This window comes from Cricetulus griseus, chromosome 4, assembly GCF_003668045.3.
Source record: "Cricetulus griseus strain 17A/GY chromosome 4, alternate assembly CriGri-PICRH-1.0, whole genome shotgun sequence".
Classification (NCBI taxonomy): domain Eukaryota; kingdom Metazoa; phylum Chordata; class Mammalia; order Rodentia; family Cricetidae; genus Cricetulus; species Cricetulus griseus.
Window position 1 is genome coordinate 18,220,889 of NC_048597.1, and position 13,477 is coordinate 18,234,365.

The 13,477-nt window shown below is 37.4% G+C and overlaps 1 protein-coding gene across 3 annotated transcripts in view; it reads right to left on the reverse strand.

The window, feature by feature from the left end:
• Usp25 (ubiquitin specific peptidase 25) overlaps positions 1-13,477 on the reverse strand; it is a 95,535-nt gene that overhangs the window by 48,122 nt on the left and 33,936 nt on the right. For all 3 annotated transcript variants that reach the window (XM_035444374.1, XM_035444375.1, XM_027412397.1), the window contains 3 exons: positions 9,982-10,105; positions 6,434-6,596; positions 1,672-1,758 (listed from right to left, as the gene is read on the reverse strand). In XM_035444374.1, coding sequence (XP_035300265.1) covers positions 1,672-1,758; positions 6,434-6,596; positions 9,982-10,105 — 374 coding nt within the window. The remainder of the gene's footprint in view (positions 1-1,671; positions 1,759-6,433; positions 6,597-9,981; positions 10,106-13,477) is intronic.

Below are 13,477 nucleotides of genomic sequence, written 5' to 3' on the forward strand. Positions count from 1 at the left end.
AGCATGCACTCATTACACACTCTGCCAGCATGCACTCATTACACACTCTGCTAGCATGCACTCATTACACACACTCCTAGCATGCACTCATTACACACTCCTAGCATGCACTCATTACACACTCCTAGCATGCACTCATTACACACTCTGCTAGCATGCACTCATTACACACTCCTCTAAGAGCTCACTACAAACTTCTGTAGCATACACTATTACACACTCCTCTAGCACAGCTGAGTACGCTAAGGATTTCACAAGTAACTCTGGTATATTCACATGGTCAATGACATCTTTTTAAATAAAATTATAAAACTGATTTGGTCTTAATCAAACTGTGAAAAGTAAGAGATTGAAGTTCTACAAAATAGTAAATGAAAGAAACAAAAGGTAAGCACAGCACACATACACACAGTTGGAAGTAATTCTAACTAATGGCATGTAAATTATACCTGCCTTCTACTGAGACGCGAGACGGGTCGACTGATGATACTAACGTGATATGGAGAGGCAACAGTCCAAACTCTCCTGCAAGGACTTTCTCCTGAAGATGTCTACGCAATTTCAATAGCAGTATGGACTTGTTAAACTGTCTTGATTTCCTTTTAAAAAGTAGTTGTTCTTTAGCCTGACCCAGCCCAGAGATTACGGCCTAAAAGTTGGCTATAATTCAGGTTTTATTTCCTCTAGTGTGCATTATAAATGTTTCATTATTTGCAGAAAAAGTGGTTTTAAAAATTAAACACTAAAAGGATAATGCAACTTAATAATTTATCACTGTAACAATGGGTCACACAAAGTTCAGTACATCACTGAAACCGAAAACGTCACCTCCTTTGTCTCTGCAGCCCTTCTCTTTAAGGCCACTGGCTCTTTACACATGACCTGATACCTGCCCCAAAGCACATCATCCCCCCACACACACCTACAACTTTCTTCCACTAATTATAAATGTATGCATGCAAATCAGCCCAATTTTTATTAAAGTTAAAATTATAAAATTTATAAAAATTAAAACTTTGAAAATAGCAGGTAATTCTGTATAACAGACACTTTTCTAAGGGCTCTAAACATTTGTCTCATTTAATCTCCTCAGCTTCTCTGGGAAATAATTACTGTTACTGTCTATACTACAGATAAGGAAATCCAGAAAGAAATTCGACTTGCTTTAGGCCCATAACTAAACCCAAGTATCAGACCCTAGAGTCTGCTCTCTTCAACCTCAAACTGCCCAACACTAACTTCCAACACAGAGGGGATAGGTTTGCCCTGAGCCCAGCACATAACTGAGTTTTAAAGGACTCTTCTTGATGATCAAGTGAAAAGAAATGCTGACACTCACAATAGTTCTGAGAAGTAATTTAAGGAAAGATCTTAAAATGTAAAATGTAGCCTACATGTAGCCCACAGGTATATTATAACTGGACAGCCCTATGGGTGAGGGGGCCTAAATTGGCCACATGGAACTGGTATGCTATTTTGACACACTGAGGAAGAAAATTCACATTTATGATATACAGAAAAAAGGATAGGAATCTACTGTAATAGAGATTAATGGCATAACATTAAAATTTAAACAGTTTCAGGTTTGATGAAGTGCTCCCAAAATTCTTAAAGAGAACATAAAGACTATAAAAGTAAGTGCTTGGCTTTTAAAATCTTTTATAATTTTACCTTTTGGTTTCGGGGTAAATCTTGAGCATTTGATGGAGGCTTGTAATTCAGAACTAATCTTCTAAATTCCAAAAGATTGAATAATGACTGAAAAAGAACAATTTAAGATATCTAAGAGAAAATTCTATTAATGGAAATGTGAATATCACTGTTTTCAACACTCATTCTTGACAGCTATACTATTTACCTAAAAAACTGTTGCAAATAGCAAAAGAATGACTATTTTCTCCTTGACAAATTATTTTTATATTTTAAAATAGTATTCTCATTTTTAATATACTTTTGGATAGGAGTTGCAAGGAATTGAACCCAAGGCCTTGTGCACACAAGGCAAGCACCCTGGCTAGCATGCTACATCCAGTACCAATATATTATTCTTCCTAACATTTATCCTGCATTCAAAGCGCAAATTTATTCAAGAACCATTTTTAAAAAATAGTATTGCATTATTAAAAGCCGTCTAGGTTACTATGTCATGAACATGAAGTTTTCTTAAAATGGATAAAATACAATGAAGAAGTTTTTAGATATGTTCTGTTTCAGATTTTTACCTATAAAAGTTGAGTACAAATCAATGTATTCATCAATTTCTAGGTGACAAAGACACAAAATATTACACATTCTCTTGATAGCCAAGAAAACACAACCTAGGAGAGAAATGTATAACTGTAAAAAATGGAATAACGCAAAGGTACATAGTAGGATAGACACAAAAGGTTTTCTAGCATGGAGTTTTGTTGATGGTGTTTTAGCTGCTAGAAACAGAATCAAGGCCTTAGACTTTCTCTACCCCTGAGCTCCATCAGCAGCCGTACACAATGACCTTGAGTGTTTGCTAAAAGGTACTTTGTAATCTAGTAACATCATAACATTTGTTCAAAATGAAGTGTACAATGGTACATACTAGAGCACATACTACATAGACCAATTCACCTGAGCATCTCTTTAAGATTCTCCTTGTAAAGATTTTACACACACGTGTCTATTTCTACAAGTTTTACAGTGCAGCTGTAGTTCTTTCTTGAGTCACTTTTTGTACAGATATAAACTGAAAATTAAATTTTATTAAATATAAATTGGCTTATTTTATAGAGCATAAAAGCAGCACCACAAATCCATGATAACAAATTATTGGCATTTATGGCACACCTTTAATACCAGCACTCAGGAGGCAGAGGTGGGAGCATCTCTGTGAGGTAGAGGCCAACCTTGTCCACAAGGTGTTCAAGGACAGCCAGGGCTGTTACACAAAGGAACCCTGCCTCAAAAAACCAAATAATAATGATAATAAAATAATAATTTTAAAATAGACAAATTTTGGTAAACCTGGCTTACCACCTATCTTTTAAAAAAAGGTCAGACAAATAAATAGAAGGACTAGAAAGCAAAATATGAATGGTAAAATGCAATTTCTAATATAAAGTATAAGAAAAGTAATATGTGATTTATTTATAATCCCCTCCTCTTTTCTTTGTTTCTTGTTTGTTTGTTTTTTTTTGTTTTGTTTTGTTTTTTTGTGACAGTGTCCTGCTGGATAGCCCTGCCCGGCCTTAGTCAGGCTGGACTTCTACTCAGAGAGACCCACATGCCACTGTCTCCTGCGTGTTGGGATAAAGGTGTGTGCTGCCACACCCAGTGAAAGTTTCTTTAAACATTATGAGTAGGTAAAATAATTAATTTCTGTTTTATTATTTTTGTTCCTTTGAGAAGGGATCTTGCAGTTGGCTCAGCTGATTTATTCACATATTTAATAAATACTAATGGAATACCCATGGCATGAACAACACTAGAGGACAGAGAATTAAGGATGTTTAAAATATGCAGTTTTCTCTTCCATGAGAATAGTCATATGATTGCAGGTTAACAGGGTGCAAGGGGGAGTATAATGCAGAAGAGACACAGGTAAAGTCAAAGAAGAGAATCTACAAGAGAGGCGGCATTTTAAAGCCAGAGCTCAAACAAGAGCTTAGAGTGCAGTAGCGAGAGTAAGGACATCAGTCAGGGAAAAGGGATACAGAAGAGCAGAGCTTCCATGTTTGTGAAAGAACAGGAAGAGAAGTTATCAAACTTCATACAGATAAACACAACTGATGACTGTGAGGCACTCACTGGAGCACATCAAGACACACACACACACACACACACACACACACACACAAAAAAATAGCAATGCTGCTTGCTACACTCTATTATGGTGATGGCAAGGTGACAACCTTGAGAAACAGCGACTGGAAAGTCACCTGCTCATACAGCGGTAGAGGAAGAATGCTTGACATAAGAATTGTAGGAATGGAACAGAGCTCAAAGGAAGTCTGGACCACTCTTGTGAGGGATTTTAAGAGGATGCTGCCAAAGAAGAATGAGAACCCACTACTATGTTGTGAACCCCCACTGCAAGGTCTTCCTTGTTTCTGAGCAGTAAGAATTCCCCTTGGTGTGGTGTGCAAGGAAAGAAACTGTTTTCTCCAGTTTATAGAGAATTTGAAAGTAAGAGATTCTACAAGTCCAGGTTGTTTCCCAGGACTTTAAAGTGCCTATCCTCTGAGTAGCAGCTGCTGCTGTTTTCTCCCATTAACTGGGAGCTGAGTGAGCTCTGACCCTGGGATAGTCTGGAACTGAAACTGTGCCAGAGGACTCTTGCCCCTTTGAAAGATTCCAAGAAACTCCACAAATCCCTGTCAAAGTTCCGGGTGCTAATGGAGGCAACTTGTAGTGAAAAGTTCCATTTTTAAGTAAATAGTCACTTGTCGGCTCACACTTGAGAACTAAGCAATGTCAGAAACAGAAAAAGAAATGAGTCTAATAACTACACATGAAGTCATAGCTCCTTGAAATAACAGTGAAGATACAATAAAAAACCCAAATTCAAGTGAACTCGTGACGTTTTCTACACACAGATTTCCACAGTATGAAACTTCATGTGTACCCTAAAAGTCACTTTTGTTAGGTTGTGATAACCCAGACTTCTAAAGCAGGAAGATTATTTGTCCTGGGTGTTTAGGATTCTGCTAGAGAAGTCAAATGTTCTTAATTAGCTAAATTTGCTGTCATAGAATAACAAATTTTTAACTAATGAAATTACTTACTTTCTATTAAGGAATATATAAAACTTTTCCAGTATGTTCCTATCACACAAACATACATACAAACACACACACACACACACACACACACACACACACACACACACACACACACACACACACATACAAGCTTGGTCATGTAGGGATCTTAGGGTAGGTGGGTACTCTATCACATTTGAAGTTATCAACATAAAACAGGGTTTCTATGGCTCTGTTAATCATAAGATATCACTTCAAATGGGAGTTTCCTGTGACTATTGTCAGAAGAAATTAAGTGCATTATTTAGATTTGAAATACTGGTTGTGTGTAGGGACTTCCTCTTCTTGAACTTCTCAGTGAAAGGTGACTGACAAAGGAGAGCATTACTATCCACACAGTGCTAGGAATGAGACAGTCCACTCACTCAGGAAGACTGGGATCACAGTTCATGTCTGTTCCTCAGTCCAAAATGTCTACACCATGCCATGAATAGAGCCTCACTAATGCACAGGAAAAAAGAAAGGATGATCCTAATGCACAACTGGAATGCCTGCATGACTCCAACGTACCAAATAGTATAAAAACAAATGCCACTCATGCCCAATGATGTCTATGTCCTTATTAGGAACAGTAAACAATTAAGCTACATTTTAACTGTTTTATGAAATGTTTAGAGAATTTTTTTTAATTTTGAAATATTGTTATTCATACTATCAAAATTAAAAAGTTTTGACAATTGTCATTACTATGTAAAAAGCTAAAAATCAGAGATCACACTAAATATATTACCAAAATAAATTATTCCTGGTTGAGAAGACAGTGGGTATGTGTATTTACAAACATCTCCTATTTTGGAGAAAGCTAAAAAAACACTCCACAAGGATTTTTTAAGGTAAAAATAAAATGTGTTAATCTTGATTTATCAATATTTATTCTTTTTTAGCATTCTAACATATGTACTGTGATGTATTTGCACATCAATACAAGTCTCAAACAAAATGCCTCTTTAAAGAAACAATTTGTAATTGTGACTTTAAGAGTATATTTTATAAATTATTTCTTTATGTATAAATAAATCTGATTCACAAAAATGTTAATTCTAATGTCCTACCTTGGTTATAATTATTATCTAAACCTTCAGAGAAATACCAACATAATTATCTTCTTTCTACCTCTTCAGAAATCAATTAAATAGTAGCAATTACTATTGGCAAGAAAGCAGGAGAAACTAACCTTACACAAATGGAAGGTATTAACTTGTGTTCTATTGAAAGCTTACTAGTAGAACCAGGCACTGTTACATACCTGTAACCCTAGCACTCAAGAGCACGAGGCCAGCCTGGGCTACCTATTAAGAGCTTGTTCGAAAATTAAATTTGTTTTTAAAAAGGGACTATTGTAAGACAATGCAATGTTTAATTAGCCAGATACGACATCTCAAACCTATAACTCCAGCCCTCAGAAGCTGAGGTAGCAGACTGTCTGGGCTATAAAGCAAGAATCCATATACAACAAAGAACAGAGGACAAAACAGTCACACTGGGGACTAAAGACAAGAAGGGCTAGGAGGTACTGAAATCAAGCCACTTTATATCACATATATGAAAGTCCTTCCTGTACAGCTACTAAAATATACAAGAAACAGCCTACCCCCACCATTGCTCTTCAGGCCCACTAAGAGCTGAATCTCAACCCTTACCTGAATAACAGCACTAAACCAGCATGTGTTGCCGACGTTCTTGAGTCCAACCGGAGCTTTGTCTTGTCTTTTTCTATCATAAGGGTTTCGAGAATCCCTCCAAACTTCTGTAGGTGTTTTCTTCAAACATGCTTTATTCTCTGCTATGCTGGCTTCAAGAACTCTTAAGAAATGAAAACACATTGTTGAAAAAGATTTACACTGTTATAGAATACAGTAAGCAACTCCATATGGTACATGAACTTTAAGAATTTGTTACACCACTCTACCATGGTCTGGGAAGTAATGATGCTGACAGTTAGAAGCCATTAAAAACATGGCAGTGACCCGGTAGCCCTCATCCAGCAGCTGGTGGAAGTAGAAGCAGACACCCACAACTAATCACTGAACTGAACTCGAATCGAGTTGCAGAGAAGGACGAGTGAAGAGCAAAGGGGTCCAGACCAGGCTGGTGAAACCCACAGAAACAGCTGACCTGAACATCGGGGAACTCTTGCTCCCCAGACTGATAGCTGGGATACCAACATGGGACTGATCTACGGGATGTCCTGTAGTAGTTCAGTCCTTATCCCTAGCATAGGTGTGGACTTTGAGAGCCCATTCCACATAGAGGGATACTCCCTGAGCTAAGACAAATGGGGGTGGGCCTAGGCCCTATCCCAAAGGATACAATAGACTCTGATGACACCCTATGGAAGGCCTCACCATGGGGCAGGGAGCAGAAAGGATACGTGATAGGTAGGGTTTTAGTTGGAGGGGGAGGTTAGGGGAGGAGGGGAGGGAGAGGGAACTGGGATTATCATGTAAAACAATCTTGTTTCTAATTCAAATAAAAAAATCTGCAGAAAAAAATGTTCTTAGGAACATTTACTAGTTTTTCTTTCAGGATATCATTGATTTTTCAATATTTCTTTTCTCTAGAATAATGTAAAATAGAAAATATCACCAAGAAATAAATTGATATATATTTTAGAATCTATTCACAACAACAACCAAAAAGAACATGGCAGAGGTCTCTCCAACTCCATGCCCCTCCCATCAATGCCTGAAGCAGGTGGGCGAGCTGGCCCTGAGGTCATAAGAGCAGGAGAGTTGTCCTTGCCCTCATCAACTACAGCACTAGAGAGAGTGACCCCTATGCCATGCCTGGGCAACAGAGTAGAGCTGGCCCTGAGGTGTAGGTATAGGAGAATCAACCCTGAGGACCTAAAAGCAGGAGAACTGGTCCCTCCCCTTGCACATTGCTGCAAGGGGTGAACTAGCCATGGCAATGCAGGAGAGCGCACCCTGGTGATGAGTACAAGGGAGAACTGTCAGGCTGACCAACCCTTCAACTACCCAGGCCCAGAACCAGGGTTGAGTTGACCAACCCCAACATCCACCCCATCTGAGATCTGCTGGAGCGCATGATGGGACCAGTCCTCCAGAACCAAAGCTGCAGGATCTCCATGACACAGAGCAACAGCAGGATAACCAAGAGGTGTCCCAGTGAGGGTCCAACATGAATAGTGCTGTAGAAACCAGAGGTCTCGAACCAGACTAATGACTCTCTGCAATGAACACGTGCATGGAATAATATGTGGATAACAGGTTTACTGCATGACTTCACTGTCACACTAGGGCATCCGTGATGAGATTTTTTTTCTCCTTTTTTTTTTTGGTTTTTCGAGACAGGGTTCCTCTGTGTAGCTTTGGAGCCAGGATCCTGGCACTCTCTCTGTTAGACCAGGCTGGCCTCACAGAGATCTGCCTGCCTCTGCCTCCCAAGTGCTGGGATTAAAGGCATGTGCCACCAACGCCTGGCTTTTTCTCCTTTTTTATAGCTTAAATTTTATTTTATTTTGGTGAGAAGGTTGCCAGGGCAGAGGGTGGATACAAAGGGATGGAGAAATGAATAGGATGGAGATGCATGATGTGAAAGACACAATAAAGAGAAAAGAAAGCTTAAAAAAAAAAAAAAGAACATGGCAGTGTCCATACCCAACAGGTAAAGTGAAGTGTCAAGTCAGATTATTTCCTAAGAAAACTTCAAATACAAAACGTTAATCAGATTAACAATAATCACAATACACACACACACACACACACACACACACACACATCCATGAGCCACACAGTGACAATCTGGACCAGATTAGACTGCATATGCAACAGTGGTCCCAAGAAGTACAATGGAAATGACATTTCCTTTGCCTAGTGGCCTCCTGTTACAACACAGTGATGATGATGCAAGTATAAGCAAACCTGTTTTTCCAGTCCTTAAAAACCACAGGACCTACAGTAATACCCAGTACAAAGCACTCAGTAACTGTGACACTGCATTTATACATTCAAATTGCTACACTATTTTGTCTTTATAGTATTCATACCTATTACAAAGCATACTCTAAAAATAAATGCCACCGTATGTTGGCAGAAGCCTCACTTTTCTCATGTTTGTTTGTTGACTGCATCAAGGGAATACATGGAGGTGTTAACCTATGATATGACATCTAGGCTTTTGTGACCACATTCTGATAAAATTGTTTATTCACACCTTTTTTAGAACTATCTTCAATATTAACCAGTATGTAACTTAAATTAGTATATAGTATTTTAACTTGAAAACACTGACACAGGCTGCAGGGTGCTCAGCTGTTAAAAGTTAGGCCTGACATGGTCAATACCATAGTTTTGATCCACAGCACTGCAAAAAATAAAGTTAATATACACTCTTATAAGTAGAAGAAGGAGGGCCATGAGTTCAAGGTCACCATCAGATACACAATAAGACCCTGTCTCATCAACTCCAAAGAAATAAACAAGTGAATAAGTAGTAGGAATTACAACTGGAGAAAAGAATCATAATCCAACAATATACATTTGTATTATATTGGGCAACTTAAGTATAAACCCAATAAATAGTAATTTTCAAAAAAAGCTAAGCTCACAACCAAAACATCAAGAGAACACATGATACAGAATTATAGGTACTAATTTGGGATATAAGCTTCTAGATAGCTCATATTAATATGATTATATAAATTGAAATATATGCATATATCCAAAGTATATATGCATTTAGAAAAAACAACATTTAAACATATAAATTTTGTAATCCTTAGCCTCCACAACAAGCACACAGGAACATGATTATGTATACATACAAAGTCATTAAGAAGTACCAATATCCAAAATAATTATATACCATATGTCCAATGAAGTCAAAAACATTTACCATTGGCTTATTACAAAAAGCAAACAAACAAACACCAGACTCCTGTGTGATAAATTCCTAAAGGTGAACTGGACAGTACATTCAAAAGAACAAAAGGAAACAAAAAATTAAAGAAATAAATTTGTGACAAAATTGTGAGCTCCATAATTAAAAAATATTTTAAAAGTTCAGAAGTAAATGAAATTTGATTACATAAGAGGCAAAAACAATACAGGTCCACATCAGTGATTTTTTTTAGACTGAAACATATCTTCCTTACTGTGCTTAAAATGTCTTTTCCTTTCTGCAGCATAGACGAATTGATATGAGCATGCTGTGTACATGTTCTTACCTGCTGATGGCTTGCTCTTCATCGGTTATTCCAGTCTCCCTGAATGCCCTGTTTGACTCTGCCAAACTCAAAGCAATCGCTCTCTGAAGATCATCTTTGTCATCTCCAGTGAGATCGATGACATCTATAAAGCAAAACTGGCTTTCTCAAAATGAAGGCAAACAAGTAAGAGTGAACCCCCACCCCCACACACACACACACAAAAAGACTGTATGCCCAATAAACAGGGACAAACCAGAAGCTAGTACCACATTAACTCTCTGTTTTATAAGCATGAATATGTCTTTAAAAATCCAATCATGGTTACCATGAACTATCATTGGTAATTTAATAGTTTCTTCTATAAAAATCTAGCGTAAGTAGTAAAGAGAAGAAAAATCTTGGTATTTATTTATTATGTAATCTCTTATTGAAAGCTATTAAACAGAAAGCCTGTTGGGAATATGGTTTATCAATAAAAAGCAAAATAAGCACTACATTGGTGCTTTCTAATTGTGTATATATTATACTGTGTGGCCACAGGGTAGTGGTGTGTGTGTGTGTGTGTGTGTGTGTGTGTGTGTGTGTGTGTGTGTGAGACACTGTGGATAGTCTTTAGCTCTAATGAAAAGTAGGAAAGGAGATGGAAGGAGATGGAAGGAGCTGTCACTTCTCTACCATGTGATTAGTTTAGGACATATGCCCTTATTTTCATTGAACACAAGATTTTCACTTTCACAGAGTTATGTAAACAAACATACTTGTTCCATTTCTTAAAAAAGAGCTTGCACACTACAAGCTCTACCTCTGCATCAAATGAATAAACCCACAACTACTATCACCATCAGTAAAGGATGCTCACAAAGTTCTGCAATATATACTGTTCAATTTCCTTGACAGAGAAGTTGTCGCTATGAATGCTATTATTATAATTTAAGAGGTAGGAATCAGTCTAATAAGAAAAAGAATATGTAATTGGAATTATCTTCATACTTACACATAATTTATAAATATCTGAATATTACATGAGAAAAAAACAGGACAAAATGGGGAAAGCTACCTTAAATTTAATCACTGAATTATAGAATTCAATGTTTATTGAGGGAATGAATACTAATGAGCATTGATAATTGCAAAAGTCTACTTCTATGGTTAGCTACATTTCTTTCATCAATAGTGGCATACAAGAACTATTAAAATATTAGAAACAGTTGCCATAGAAAGATTTTTTATAATGTCTTAAATACAATAAAACCTCTTAAAAACATAGTAAGTTTTGCTAGAATCACGTCTGGGAAAATAGGCCAAGCATACAGTACACAGAATACAGTAGCTGAAATGATGGGACACCTCACAAGCCATGAAGTACAAAGTTTCATAAGACCAGCTACAAGATATCTATACCCAGACCCAGCTAAGGAGGTACAGCTATAAGGAAGGTAGAGCTAAGAAAGGGAAGAACTATAAGGTAGAGCTATAAGAGGGTAGAGCAACCCAGTCCAGACTCGGTTCTAGGTGGTATGAAATGCATCAGAAAACAAGAGCCTTCTCAGTAATTTAAACAGAACCTGGGCAATGATGGGAGAGGATATAAATTTGAGAAAAAAACACAGAAAAGTAGAAAGCCAAGCTCTAAGAACAGGATCAATTAGCCCTGATTCCATTCCCCCATCTTTCTATTGTGTTTTCATCACGAAACAAACATGTCTTCCATATTTCCTTGCAAAAAAAAGATTATGAATATGATTTGTAACATGTCAGTACCATCACTAAAAGGAGACTTTGAAAGCAGAAGCAAAGGAGCAGCCATATTACTGTTGCTTCTGCTTTTTCCAGTGTTCTTAATGGACATGTAGAAGTTGTTCTAGAGTAATACTCCAATATCCAATGTTCAGCTGCAAGAAAGTCACTCAGAGCAAAAAGGGAACTCTATTAGCGTTTCAGTATCTAAGTGGAGCCATGGAGGTTATTCATCTAGGTCTCTATTCCCCTAAGGCAAAGTCCCAGTCCAGTCCTGATCAGAGCCACCCTAAAGGCTGTCTTCTGGTGTGGCAGAGGGGTTAAAGCACTGTGATGCTCAGTCCTGCAATGATCTGCAGTCATTGAGTTCACCACCCTTTCCTCAGCTCTCTGCAATGAGGTTTGTCAATTGCTTAATCCTTTGGATTCAATTCCTTCTTTAAAATTACAAGCATATTTGATGCTTCATGGCTGACTAGAAACTCACTGAGAAACAGCAATTAATTATACTTATACTCTTCCATGATCTATGGATTGGAGTTCACACAAAAACAAACAATATCAAGGCAGTATGTTCTGACCTATCCCACCAGTGTTGGGAAATGTGAATAATAGCCTAAGAATAGAGAAATGTAGCCGGGCATTGGTGGTGCACGCTTTTAATCCCAACACTCGGGAGGCAGAGGCAGGCGGATCTCTGTGAGTTCGAGGCCAGCCTGGTCTCTAGAGCGAGTGCCAGGATAGGCTCCAAAGCTACACAGAAAACCATGTCTCAAAAAAAAAAAAAATAGAGAAATGTACACAGATTCCAGGTGTAAGTCCTTCATTTCTTAAACCCCAATACGTTTGGTTTTTTGTCTTTTTTTTTTTTTTTTTTTTGCCTTAAATCGGCTTTATAAGTGATCTATTCATCCCTTAAGACACTTTAAAGAAGGGAAGAGAAATCCTGTAAGGAAAGAACACAATCACGATAATGTGGATAGTCACCGTCTGTTGCTGTTCATATTTGCACTGCTGATGCAGGCTGAGGCATCGGTAGCATGCTGGAATTCATATTACTTAGAAATAAATGCATACTGCCTTTTTTTAAATTCAGTTTCTCTTAAGAATTACAACTTTGATCAAAAAAGGTAATTTTACTAACCTTTGAATCTTGATTAACAAGGTTTTTAAATTGTTATTGACTAAAGCTGCACAGGTTATATGTGGCAAAGCATGCTATAACTGCTTGCCCAAGGTTGGAGTTGCAAACTTAGTATTTTTCATAGAACACCAGTTTTTGGTTGAAAGAATATATGACATACTACAAAGTATGAATACCTGAACTTCAATTTTATCAGTCATTGCAGAGCAACTGTTGTTAAAGACTAACAGGAAATTTTCATCCATGCTCAGAATTTTGGGAAAAACAAAAACAAAAACCAAAAATACCTTTCAACTACTATGATCCTAATAGTTTCTCAGAATGTAAAGGCTTTTCTGGTAAAAGCAGTTCATCAGCTGCTAACAAATTTGATATTTATCATAGTATTCTTTCATAATATAGATGGAGCTACAATTATCAATGCAGTTTCACGTCATTTAAGGGTAACAGGTTCATTCAAATAGCAAGACATTGGTAGATTTTAGTATGTAACAGCACCATTTGAAAGGCAATTGATAGTCACAATCATTCCTGACACAAATGTGACTGGAGTCAAACTGCAACTCACCCTTAGGAAATTAAGAACCACTGAAGTTTGGTATATTAAACAAAACATTCAATATTATTTGAATA